Consider the following 13,754-nt stretch of genomic DNA (forward strand, 5'->3'; position numbering starts at 1 on the left):
CACACACACACACACACACACACACACACACACACACACACACACACACACACACACACAGCCATGCATGCCTACATGCATGCACACAGGATCAGCAGCTGAAGCAGGGCATTGTTGCCCTTAAGTATCAACAGTCAAGACTTGTTTAGGATCTGAGCAGAAGTTGCCCGACAGTCTTCACTCAACATTTTCATTGACTGGTTGTCTTTTCTGTGGAATGAGTCAAGGGCACACTTCCACTGGGTTGCTTTTCCCAAGACATAGCTGATCATCTATCACCAAGCACAGTTTACACCTAGGGAGGAAAACAATGGGTATGTCACCTCACCAGCCATTTCATCCAGTTTAACCAACATCATTAGTCTGTGACAAGCTTTTCTTGCCATGACGATTCTTGCTCTTTCTCAGCTTCTCTGGACCATTCAATCTGCAGGCTGAAGATACCACCTGCTGGTTCAAGTTGCCACCTGTCACGGGAGTTCTCATCTGGAAGCTACCAGGACTCTTCACAGCCTTTCTTTCCCTCTGCTTCTCTTTTTCTCCTTTCTCTCAATCTCCTCTGCCAGGATTCCTTTTCTCTATCTGTCCAGAACCATTTCTCTCCAGGTAGCCAGTGATCTCCTTGCCTAATGCTGACTACAGTCCCTGAAATCGGGATCTATCTTTTGTGTTTCTGCTACCAATTGTCATAGGTAACAAAACTTGTGTAGGTGAGTTGAAGCTCTCCTTTGGACAGGGAGCTTTATGTCATTTCCCTTATACCTTTCTCCATGTCACAGTTATTACATGAAAATAAGCGTCATGCTATAGAACCATAAAGTATGTTGATGATGTCTCCCAGCCTGCCAAGCATTAACTTCATCCAGGGTTAATCAAAAGCTCCTCCAGACATGTATAAGATCAAACCTTGTTATTCCTAGAGACACTGGCTCTCTTAGTACTGTCTTATTCCTGGATGGAAGAACCACTTTCTTTGTCTCATCCTCATAGAACATGGCACCATTTCTTACCCTAAACCAGGACCAAGCTCAGGATCACTTAAGATCACTCACATAGCCTGCCAAAATGTTATCCACTCGTAAGCATGCTAGTTTCTCCATACTTCCTTGCCCAGCCCCTCCCATGGAAACCATAATAAAGCCTATTGCCAAACTTTCTTCTTACTTTCTCTATCTGCAGACCAACCCTACATATGATACTGGGGTGTTGTGGCCCTTCTCTTGGGGACTATAAATAATAGACTCTTCTTTTAAGGGTCAGTACACTGGGGACTTTCTCCCTTCTCATTACACACACACAAACACATTCTTGCTCACTACCCTTTGGATGAAATAGGTATTATTTGGTATGAGTTACACAGATGGAGACGTGAGGACTCAGTATTTGAACTGAAAACACAACTTCAAAGCCAGTCTTCCAATCATAATGATAATTTGTCTTTACATATAAATTCATATATCCAAGAAGGTGTAATAAAGGGCCTATCCTGTCATTGTCAATGGCCATAACTTTCCACAAAATATTCCTGGCAAAAATTACTTACTCACGTTCATTGTAAACCTCCACTCTGTTTCTTCTTCCCATGTAAGCTTACGTTTTATCCCTAACTGTGCTACTCCATAGCGGTGCCTTACAAATAAATGAACCACTGCCCCCACCCCCAACACTGTAGACTGACAGACTGAGAGTAACACATAGACCAGACTTTTGCAGTTCCTTCTCTGACTCACAAGTCTGTGAATTCAGATCCCATAGTCTGTCATCGAGACTAAACCAGGAACCATTGTAACAAGACAGGATAGATCCCCTCCCTTGTTCTTTGGGTCCTCAGATGCCATTACTAGGAGAAAGCTAGCCTGGTAAACAGTAGCTTTCTTGGATTGTTCCTTCGCAAGCAAAAGACTCAGTGTGTGTTACTGGGGATGTTTCTCCTCACTTCAGCTTATCTCTGCTTTTGCTCTTTACTGGTCTCACTGATCCCTTTTCCATCTGGAATCTTGTGCACTTTTCTCCATTCTCAGAGTCTCCAATAACTCTTCCTGTCTCAAGCCACCTTTTGTGGTTAGTGTAACTATGGTCCTGCTCTCACTTTCTGATGGGACACCAGACCAGTAGGTGTTTGAGACTATCTGAGCACTCCACCACTGAGCACTGGGATGACCTCAGAGCTGCCTCCTGCTCAGGCTCCACTGTATCTTCACCCACATTCAAGACGAAAGCTGGGACTGAAGGAGTCCTAAGCACAGGACCTCAGTGTCAGCCCTATCTAGGGTACCACTGGTAAGAGAGCCTTTCCAGCTGTTCATCCTGGATGCAAGCATCACAGGGGCCAGAGGGATTATGTGTGTACAGAAAACTCAGATTTGTTATCTGGAAGAGAAATGTCATTAAAACTGGTGGGCATTTCCTCAGCTTTCTTGGGCATAGGGGAGAGTGGGGCCTGGGAGAGAAGTGGTGATCCCCAAATATTGGTAGTGCTCCCAGAATCACCTAACCCCTGGTTGCACCATTACTTCTCTCAGTCTTACAGCCCATGACCTCATGGAGGAGCCTTGCCTCCTGCTCCTGTCTGTGTAAAAGCTCTTCTGATATGGTTTTCATTATAGCTGATAAAAACTAATGATAAGTCCTCCGTCCAAGGTAAGATGTTCTAATTAAAATTTTAAGGCCAAAAAACGTACATGAGCTAAGTAAGCATTTTTACAAGTGAGACTGGGGCAGTATTCATTTTTGCTCAGTCCCTTGGAAATGAGAGCAGGTAGGATGCCTTTGTATCCTTCAGCAACTAAAGTAATAAACACGAAGAGCTTAATGCTTATTTTTGAATTACATTTCATTTCACCAATTGTGCGGAGCCCTGCCTAATTTAACAAAAGGCTTCGAGAAAAAAATACAGTAGAGCAGATGCGCATAGCAACCATTAAATTAGGATACAGGCGTGAGAGCCACGCAGCGAGGGGAGGCTTCTCCCAGGCAGAGCAGAAGCAAGAATAATGGCAGGCCCAAGGAAAGCTGGCGCTCTTGGGTTTAGACTGAAGGAGATGGATCTGAGCCCAGAGCAACAGCGAGATTGCCCTCTAAGAACACTGTATCCCGGAGTCCCCTCCTGACACTATTATGGTGCCCTCTCCTGCGATCATAAAGTCATAGATGGATTTTATGAAGATCAGTCCTACTCTTTAGGATCTCCACGTGATTTTCCCAGCTCTTCCTTTTTACTACAATAAGACACACGGATAATGGGGACTATTTTGCATGTTGCCTTGTAAGAATTTCAGAGTTGCCAGCCAGGGAGACAGACATGGAAGGGATGGGAGTCAAGTGTTTCTAGGTAGGCCATCAGAGCAGGAAGCTTATTCCAGCTTTTTGCATAGGCTCAGGAAAGCTGTGCCTTAAGACTACAGCTTGGATGAAGAGATGCAGAGTGGTGGGCATTCAGATTGGCTCAGCTTCCTGGAGTGGCGAAGGCAGTTCAGTTCTCCAGGGCGGGGTCTGACAACTTCTGCATGGCATCGCGGAACGAAGGTGCTAGTGTCAGTTTTCAATTTGCTGCCTTCCCCAGAACTCCTTCTCCAGCCCTCCCCTCTACCTCCCCACCCATATCAGGGGAGGCAGCGAGAGGGACTCAGCATTTCCTCAGCTTGCTCTCCGCATAAGGAGAGAGTGGAGCCCCTTGAGGCGTCTGGCACATTCCCTCAGGGATCCCTGCCTCCGTGGGAGCGTCAGTCCCGGCGCGGCGGGGGTTAAGGTGGGCGCCAGCGCCCCGCACCCGCCGGGATGAGCGCGCAGCCAGTGCTGCTTGCTAGCCGGCTGGTTCCGAGTCGACACCCGGAGAAAGTGGCGGTCAGGGATGCAGCTGCTGCCATGACAACCCTGGCGACCAGGGCCCGCGCGCGTAGGGGCTGCTCCCCGGAGGAAGGCGGCGCGGAGGCCGGGGGCGGCCGCTGAGCGTGGCGTCCGCGCGTCCCCGCGTCCCGTGCAGCGTCCCCGGAGGAGGCGGGGGCCGCAGTCCGCTCAGCTCCCCGCGCCCAGAGCCTCTGCCGCGGCGCTCCGCGGGCTGGCTAGAGCCGGGCTGGCGGGACTCGCCCACCCGGCTTCGGGGAGGACAGCCTGAGAGCGGAGGATCCGGGCTAGCCGGCTGCGGGTCTCCGTGTGCAACTTTTTATCGCCTTGGGGTCCAGATGCGAGACTTGGAGCTGTTTTCTAACTCTATCCGTACATGTGTGTGATCTAATAAAAACATTTTCTCCTCTCCTTGAAGCAGGAGCTTTTTATGACATCTCCTTTCTGTCAGAGACACTTGCCTTCTTTGGGTTATAAACTTTTGATGCCAGACCTCTGCAGAACGCGCCCAACTGAATCTTAAAGTAGCTTCACCGAGAGAGGCAGAGAACGCACAATCTGTGACCTTCGTCCCTGCTCCTTCTTTCGTGTTCTCCCTCCCCGCGGGCTCCCTCCGCCCCAGGGAGCGTCGAGAAAGCTCATTTTTGGATGCAGGAGGGGGCATCTGGTTCTGCTAGGCTGGAAAGCTGAGGCTGGAGCCGAGGAAGAATTATTAGGCTCCGGAGAGCCTGGACTCAGCCTCTCCTTCTCCCGCTCCCAGCTCCTGGCTTGCTCTCTCCCCCTCTCTTTTGCTTTTGCTCCACAACACTTCCGGCTGTTCTGAGAGGGCAGGGGACAAGGACCGTGCTGCTGCGGGAGTTCTGGGAAGTTGTGACTGACAAGGATGGGGGTCTGTGGGTACCTGTTCCTGCCCTGGAAGTGCCTCGTGGTCGTGTCTCTCAGGCTGCTGTTCCTTGTACCCACAGGAGTGCCGGTGCGCAGCGGAGATGCCACCTTTCCCAAAGCTATGGACAACGTGACGGTCCGGCAGGGGGAGAGCGCCACCCTCAGGTAGGGAGCCTTCCTTCATCTGGGGACTGAACCCATTGCACATGGCTTCAAGGGGAGGGGGGCGAGGAAGAGAGAAAAGACAGCTTGAAAGAGGGGCACTGGACCACGTGAGAGGCCTTTTGCAGGCCCAAGAAGTGGCCACTTGCGTCGTGTGCTCGTTGATACCATGTTTCTTGGATGGCTTTGTCATTTGGTCTTCTTGTGGTCTTCAGTCTTACAGGGAATGTTGAAGTCTACACTTGGAACTCCATGTATTCATGGGGCCATGGCATGGCAAGATTCATAACTATGTGGACAACTGGATGAGACTTGTGGGCACTGGCATGTAAACACTGTGTGGTTATCTAAATACCCTTGGAGTTTTCTTCCAGACAAGGAGGATGTGATGGCATAGGATGGCCATCAGGATAGTCAGCTAACTATCTTTGGCAGAAGTGTGTTGTGTGTGGGTAGGTGGGGTGTGTGTGTGGGGGGGTGCGTAATCTCACAATTAAAGGCTTTAGATTTCCTGTGCCAGGCCACGACCTTTTATGAGTCTGCTGAAGACGTAGCCACTCAAACTAAACCTGTGCTGTGCACTTGGGCCCTGATGTAAATTATGAGGCCTTTGTATTTTTGTGTGCTAGGGCCAAGAAGAGGAAACATGTAGCATTTATGCAGCGACATCATTCCTGTGTGAGAAGCACAATAGGGAAGCTTTTTGTTTTTAGCTTAATGAGTTACAGAGAATCACTTCCATGCTCCAGGCAGAGGGGTGGAGATGCTTGGAATATGAACCTTTGGGGACTGGGCCTGCTGCAGCAGAGACTTTAATAAAAATGCAGCCACCACTTTCCACCAGCTCAGCAGATATCATCTTTTATCCCTTTAATGAGGCGGTTCTGGTCCTAGGAGACAGATTCGGGGACGTCCCAGCTTAACTACGTCTCACAGTGTACACAGGGTGAATGCATTTGCCCTGCCTGTGACTTTGATGGTTATGGTGAAAATAAAACATCCTGACCCAGATTCTGCAGCCAGAATGCCTGGCTTCTGCAAGGACAGATTGAGGGTGGGGTTCCCTTCTTCCTGTTGCCTGTGCTTTTCCTTGTGGAGCCCTTCCAGCACAGACTCAAGCTTCTTCCTGAGGAGGAAACAAGAGCCTCTGAGACATTGCTGTTCCTTATGTGAACCCTGACATTAAATTTGGATTCTTTCTACCTTGGGTGGTTCTTAGGTGAACCTTCTTTTCAGCTAATGAAAGATCCCAAAGCCCAATCTTCTGGCCCTGCACAGTCCTAGAAAGGAGAATGTAGATGTCCCTTACAGACAGTATGAGTGGCAAGTGCTTCTGGCCCTGTGAGCATCCCTTAGCTTGTAGCACCACGTGAAAGTGCATTATCCTTACTTTGTTGTTTCAAGAAAGGTTTTCCACGTCTCCTCTTTGAGTTATGATTTGTAGGAATACACATTTTCAGGGGATTGGTGGTTCAAAGGTGCCAATAATATATAACCGCGATGTATATGAACCCAGGAAATATAGATCCACAGTAGTAGTGGGAAGAGGGTTTGAACACAGCCACACACTTCTTTTTCTTGCTCTGTTGAAGACAAAGAGTTCCATAAACAAGGGAGATATCACCAATACATTTACAAAATCTGCTGTCCTTCCCTTGCCCCTAAAAATTAAACCCGAAACTTAGAAACTTAGCTTTTGCCTTCTGGGATGCAGTAAGAGCGTTCTAACAGCAGAGGGCTGGCTTCCATCTACTGTTTTTTATGAGCTGCTGGCCTGTTTTCATGATCTTCAATTCTAATGTTTAACAGCTGGGCTTGGTAATGGGAAAGGGAATAAAAAAGGAAAAGCTGAATAGTTGCTTTTCATGCTTTGTGGAAAACGACAACTTACATGTTCAACTCTGACTGCTGCTGGTTACCTGACTATTGTTGTAGCGGATTTTTAGAAGTAAGCACATTCCCAGTGTTGATTTTGCCTCTCTTCTCTCTTCTGCACATGTTCCCTGTGTAGACAAACCTATCCCCGCGTCCACATCTTACTCTCTAGCTCTCTAGGTATCCATTTTTTTTTCTTTACCACATACAGTCTTCTCTTTCACTGCTCTGCTTTTATGGGGTACCTCCCTATTACTCTTTTCATTTCTCCCCTTCATCATTAATTCTTAACATTCTCTATGTTAAAATAGCTTGATTTCTTTGCTACTCTCTCAGCATTTCTTAAAATAGCTCGAGTGTCCTGTGCAGATTTGTGTGGCTCTCAACCCCTCTCCTTTTCCTTTCCTTCCAGTCTGCTCTATGAACTGGCAGCTGAGTTCCCTTATCAGAAGAGCATGGTACTCAGTTGTTTCACAGAGAGGCCAGGTCTCCAGTAAATGAGAGTCATCAGCCTTGGCCTCGGGAAAATCTACCATGTGATGTTTGGTAGTATTTTTACTTTCTAAAAATTATAACATTCTGTTTATTTTTTATAACACTATGCATGCTAGGAAAAAGTGTTGCCACTCAGCTCTCTCCACAGCCTTATAGCTGCATGTAAAGTAGCTTTTAAGTCTCCTTAAAAAGTGTTCATTGGTGATTTATAACTTGGGAATTGGTGTTCAGAGTGTATCAATGAAATAAATGATACCCACACCTATCAGCATTAGAAAATCCTCTCCAGGGTGACTGCCCCAGTTCACATGTCTTCCAGTCTATTCTTAATTCTTGAACAAAGTCAGACAAGAAGCAGAGACCAGTAAGTAAAGTAAAGAAATCCAGAAGCCTAGATAGACCCTCAGATTTTCCTATGAGAAGTTTCCCAGTCACAGAAGACAGGTGCTTCCTGTGGGAGATCAGTTTTGTTGTGACAGGCTTTTGATTGTACTGAGGGACCTTCGGAAGTGATGTGCCAAAGCAAGACCCTGAAGTTTTCAGTATAGATGAAAACTCATTTCATATAAGTGAGATGATATTATCATCCCTGTAACTACTTCATAGGGCTGCTTGAAAAGTAAAAATAATTATTTTAATATTGAGTTATTTTGCCTTTTTGGAAGAGAGATGATATGGAAAATGAAGGTGCTATTCTCTATGGTTGAATTATAGCTTCTATGAATCTGATTTGAATTCATTATTACAAATGGGCCCTCTTGGCCGGAATCATTTCATTACAATTATGTGCTGTTGGGTTAAAAATGTTCTGTGCCTTTCTGTTAGATTAGCTATGACAAGTATCTAGGAGTCCTCTGTCTGAATCAATGCCCATAATCAGATGGGTGCCCAAGGTCTGGGCATGGTCAGCTGGCATCTATTAAGCCATCTCAGTAGCAGCCATCAGCCAGCCATCCCTTCCTCATGGGCCACAGGCACCTCTTGATTTACTTGAGTTCCTCTGTCCGTTTTTGTTTTCCTGTTCACATGGATATTTTGAGGGATGCCAAAGTAGATGAGTGGCTGTACTTGTGGTAATTTGTTCCAAGTAGCAGGGAAAGCCAATAAATGGTTTGTTTTGTTGTTGTTATTGTTTGTTTGCTTGCTTTTTCATAGTAGAGTAATCCATTGCTGATCCATGCTTGCTGATCGGGGATTATGCTTAATGGCTCTTTTCTAAACTATCCTGCATTTTAATTTGGAGTTCTGAGGTAATCCACTCGGAACAAGCATGTGAGCTTTAACTACTGACAGAGAATAATCTGGGCAGTAGGATTTCGCCAAAGCAGCTGGGACAGTGGAATTCCCAAGGACAATGTGCTGGTGTTGAGCTGGGTGTTTTCTGTATTGTGCACCCTCTAACTGCAGCTTGCCCTTTCTCATGAATTAGGAAGGCTATCAGGTCTTTCAAAGCATGCATGAAACCTGTGAATGTTAATGTTGAAGGTGCCAAAGTTAGGGGTTATGACAGTGAGGTGGTTCTCTTGATCTGGGATGATGAGGACATGAAAAGACCTTCCAGCAGGTAGAGTCCCAGAAGGAACCTTCTTCATGGTGGGTGATATCCTGGGATTCTTGTTGTGAAGGCAATTGAGACACTATTTAAAATATCCCCTTGGAGGTGAGAATGAATAGAGTTCATGCTAAGCATGAGTGTGGTTCCTCGTTTCACCCCCAGGATTAATTAGAAAATGAAATTCAAATGTCAGTCTCAGAGACTACGGGAATGGACATCTTTGGAGGTGGCCATGAATGCAAGCAGTTAAAACTCTCTTCCAACATTTCTCGAGTAAGCCAGAACTGAGAACCACTCGTCTACTGGCTTTTTGTCTTAGAATATATCTGAGCAAGGTTATTTTCCAGGGCCCTTCCTCTGCGCTGAAACATCTTCCCCATGACACGTATGTGTCTCATAGCTATACCAGTGCACTAGAAAGAGCAGAGCCCAGGGCCTGTGTACCTCTGGCTGACTCTTACCCTGGCTGTCTGACCGTGCTCCATTCAGTATGTTTGTGAACATACAGGAACAATTTCTGCTCTGTCTGTAACATCAGGTAAGAAAAAGTAAGTATACAGTGTTGTTCTGCTAACATTAAAGCCTTGTGTATTTTTTTGTGCACACCGTCCCACATGCTTAAATAATCTCCAAATTACTAATCTAATAAAATGTAAATGCTGTGTAAATAGTTGTTACCTTGTGTTGCATAGCAAATAATGACCAGAACATGTTCAGTATAGATACACTTGATTTATTTTTAGTGTATTTTATCTATGGCTGTTGAATCTATGGATGTAGAACCCACAGATTTGGAAGGGTGATTACATGTGCTAGTTGCTACTGAGACTAAATGGAACTCCTTGGTAACAATTGATGATATTCTCAGCTTATTCCAGTTTTATCGTGTCTACCACCTCCTCCTCCACCCACATCCATACACACAACTCATTAGTCTCTCACTCCTGCTCAGCTTCCTGCCTTCTGCATGTGGTCAAGAACTGCCCTCAGTTGAATCCCACTAACACTTGCTGCAGACTTCTGCTCTAACAGACATGCACTGTGTATACAGGATGTCTTCCTGTGTGGTTATTGGCAGGATGTGCTATGGGAGCTCCGTTTGTATTTGTTCTATACAGATACCATGGCTGGTACCAAGGATTAAGTACAGTTCAGTGCTCTAATCCATCTTAGCAGGCCCTACCCCTTTCAAGTACTCTTACCTCTACAGCAATGAAGTGCTCATATCTGAACAACATGGCTGTAGGACACTCAAGGGCAGCACTCGGAGATCTTGGGAACCTGAGGGATTTTGGATTCCACTCAAATCACTTGCCAGAGGGGACAGTTGTATCCACCAGTGTTGCAATGTGATCTGAAACCGTGCAGAAGTCTTTACTATCCCTGAGGGCAAGACAACAAGCAGGCAGCGAGTTCAGAAGACTCTTCTAGCTGCTATAGAATATATCTGGGAAGAAGGCTGTCGGGTCTCTGCAGAAATTCACGAGGAGATAAGCAGAACAAGGATGTCAATGGCCCTGCTGAAGGACTGGGTGCATCGAGGGCTGGGTCATGTTACAAGGTTGCCCTGGAAGAGCAGGACTGGACCTCATATGTGACAGTCTGACATCTCTACCTGATGAAGGGATCTCACTCCCATATACAAGATAAATGTATTCCAAGGCCAGAGTTGTGTGAAGGCAGTGGAAAGCACTAAATATGTAGACTCTTGGTTTCCTGAAGATTCTGGAAAACTCATAAACTCGTCTGAGCTCCTTAGCTACTTATCTGGCCTCTTTTAGCAAATTTGACTATAGAGTCCACTTTAGTTCTGTCTGTACTTGCCATTCTTTTGACTTCTAGTAAAGGACTCTGGCCTCGGTCTTCTTACTGTGTTCACCATGTAGGTAGCAGCAAAGGATGCAGTGTGCTGTGAATCTGATGGGATCGGGTAGTGAGACACTATTGAAGGCAAGAGTCAAGTCAGTTTTATTTGACCTTCCCAAGTAATGACTTTTCAAATTGCTTATCACTAACAGGAAGCTGACTTCCCAGTCATGAGATGTAAGAAAGGAATTAGACTAAGATATCAGCAATAATCTGCATTACCTATTAAGTTAGCAATAAAATATTAATCTTGAGATATATAAAGTTTAGGGACACACACACACACACACACACACACACACACACACACACACGCATGCACGCACGCGTGTACACACACGGTTACTTCATATTTGTTTATTCCTGTTCCCCGTTCAGGAAGATGCCTTTGCTGATGATGTATGTAGTGAAATTAAGCAGAGTCTATGTTAAAGGAGATACCGTGTTTTCTGCATCTTGACTCATCTGTAGTCCTGTCCTGTCCCCCAACCACACCTGCTTATCTTGTATTATACATTTTAAAATATAATATTTTTTATTAATTCTTTGAGAATTCCATTGAATGAATATATTCACCCTCACTCTGTACCCCACCTCCTCCTAGTCCCATTTTCCTTTGCCCCACCCCTACTTCTCAACTTCATGTCTTCCTTCCTTCCTTCCTTCCTTCCTTCCTTCCTTCCTTCCTTCCTTCCTTCCTTCCTTCCTTCCTTCGAGACAGAGTTTCTCTCTGTAGCTTTGGCTATTCTAGAGGTCACACTGTAGACCAGGCTGGCCTCAAACTCACAGAGATCCACCTGCCTTTGTCTCCTGAGTGCTGAGATTAAAGGTATGCACCACCACCACCTGGCTCCCTTTCCCTTTTGTTAATAATCCACTCATCCAGTTTGGGTGTGGGGACATCTACTGGTTGACCAGGTGGTGCACCCTTAAGGAAAACTTACTCTTCTTCCCCCAGAAGCCTTTAACTGTTAATAGCTTCTTAGGGTTGCAGATTTGTGACCCTCTTCCTCTTTACTGGATTGATCTTGTGTGGGTCTTGTGAGTAACCAGAGCCGTCATGGGTTCATGAGTGCAATGGTGCTGTCATGTCCAGAAGACACAATTTACTCTGGCTCTCCCTAACACTGGCTAGCACAGTCCTTCCACTCTCTCTTTCCTGATGGTCCCTGAGCCTTGTGGGAAAATGACATAAATGCCTCACTTATGGATGAGAACTCCAGGAACACTTATTCTCAACTTTCATCAGTTGTGAGATTCTGTATTAAATATTGTCTAATACATAAAGAAATGCCTCTGAGGAGGATTGGGAGAAGCACATTTATAGAAATATGAATGTAGAAAGCAGTTTGACACTACGTATGTTTGGCAAAATAATAATAGTAGTTTCACCCCTGGGTCCTGTGAAGTTCCACACCATGGGATCTTGACCAGATTTGCAGTACCAGGCATATGTTTCTTCCTAAGGAACAGCCCTTAAATTCAATCAAAAAACATTGACTAACCCCAAAACATCTGTATCGCTACTGTACCCTCGCAGATCATTATTGTAGTTCACAGGGTTAATAACAGGGAAAGAATGTTGATGACCCCCCCCCTCCCAATGGTCTACATAGCACCCTCCAGGATTATTAAAGCTAGCTAGCAGAGAGAAAGTTTCCTGGTCAGTACCAACTTGATTTCTCCATGCCCTGCGACCAACGTATATGCTGTCTCCAGCAACAGGGTCTTACCACCACATTGTGGGGTGCAACCACGAGCAGTGGCAATGACCTGTATTATTTGGGGGGGGGGGTCCTTGGAAAACAGTCCCAACCAAAAACTCAAGAAGAGTTCACCCACACCTGGCACTGGGCTTTTTCTTTGGCAACCCATGGCTTCCGGGAGGAGCATTGTCCCACGTGTAAGGCCATATAAAGCTAGACATAGAGTTTACAAAATGGTAGGTTTCCATGACCTTTTCAGTCTTCTTCGGTGTTTTTATATCTTTCCAGATGCCCTGTCCTGCTCTTCCTTCTCATCTCTCTCCATATCTAAACCTTCCTCCCATGGTTCCTCTTTCCTGCCTCCATATCACCCACATTCTACTTCTCCTCCTCCTCCTTGAGCTCCATGCTGCTCAGCACTTGTCCTGCCAGGATCCATGCCTCATTTCCTTGGAAGAGAACGTTAGCCAGAGGAAGAGTTTGAGCCTCTGCTACTTCCTCCTGAAGACTCTTTAATAAACCTGCAAGGCCTTAGAAGAGGACTATGCCTTGAAAACAAACAAAATCTCCTATTACCTGTGGTTTACTGGGCAGTTGTCACATCAATTGCCTGTCCTCTCACAGTTTTCAGGGTATTACAATCCCAATCTAAATTTCCTAGGCCATTAACTGGTCAAATGTTTTTATTTTAAAAAAAGTCATTTTATTATTTATTTTGGTACATATGTATGGTATGTACGTATGCATGCACATATGTATATATGCACGTTTGTGTGTGGGTATGCATGTTCCACGGCACAAGAGTGGAAGGCAGATGGCCACTTGCAGGAATCAGTTCTTTCCTTTTACCTTGTGGATCCCTGGGGTTGAACTCAAGTTTCCAGGTTTGGCAGTAAGTGCCCTTACCCACTGAGCTAGCTCAAGACCTGGCCACACAGCTCTTTATGGGACAGAGTCCAGATTTGCTTCTGAAAGACCTTTCTGTTGCTTCTTAAATTTGCAGTATACCTTTCCTACCCAGATGCGAACGCTTGAGTGGTTTTCCTTGTGCCAAAAATAGAGAAAAGTGAAAGCATTCCCTCTGTCTCTGACTCACCAGGCTGAAGGCCAGGAGACCTGCATTTAGCTGGGGACTTTAGCTGTTTTCTGACGTATCTGGAGGGTCTTCTGGGATTCCTGATATTTAGATTCCTCATCTCCATTCACATAGATGTCAGTGTTCATTCCATAACCGAAAATGGTTCCAAACTGAGCAGAATGGTAGCCATTGGTGGGTCTACCATACTGTCAAAGGGAACCCTTGGCTTAGAACCTGCTCTGCATGTCCTTTTCTGTAGTGTGACCTCCCACAGAGTATTAAGTATCTC

At 45.8% G+C, this 13,754-nt stretch overlaps 1 protein-coding gene and 1 long non-coding RNA gene across 7 annotated transcripts in view; one reads left to right on the forward strand and one right to left on the reverse strand.

Moving 5' to 3' along the window:
• The window catches only part of LOC128121111 (uncharacterized), a 75,667-nt gene extending 72,116 nt beyond the window's left edge, over positions 1-3,551 (reverse strand). The window contains exon 1 of the long non-coding RNA XR_008222064.1: positions 187-3,551. This is a non-coding gene — a long non-coding RNA (uncharacterized LOC128121111). The remainder of the gene's footprint in view (positions 1-186) is intronic.
• Positions 1-13,754, forward strand: part of Opcml (opioid binding protein/cell adhesion molecule like) — a 1,141,264-nt gene that overhangs the window by 613,310 nt on the left and 514,200 nt on the right. For 4 of the 6 annotated variants that reach the window (XM_052755507.1, XM_052755536.1, XM_052755518.1 and 1 more), the window contains exon 1: positions 4,228-4,893. In XM_052755507.1, the coding sequence (XP_052611467.1) occupies positions 4,727-4,893 (167 nt within the window). In that variant the 5' untranslated portion in view covers positions 4,228-4,726. The other 2 variants (XM_052755555.1, XM_052755526.1) reach the window with 2 other exon arrangements.

Source organism: Peromyscus californicus, unplaced genomic scaffold, assembly GCF_007827085.1.
Source record: "Peromyscus californicus insignis strain IS unplaced genomic scaffold, ASM782708v3 Scaffold_11__1_contigs__length_118956290, whole genome shotgun sequence".
Taxonomy (NCBI): Eukaryota; Metazoa; Chordata; class Mammalia; order Rodentia; family Cricetidae; genus Peromyscus; species Peromyscus californicus.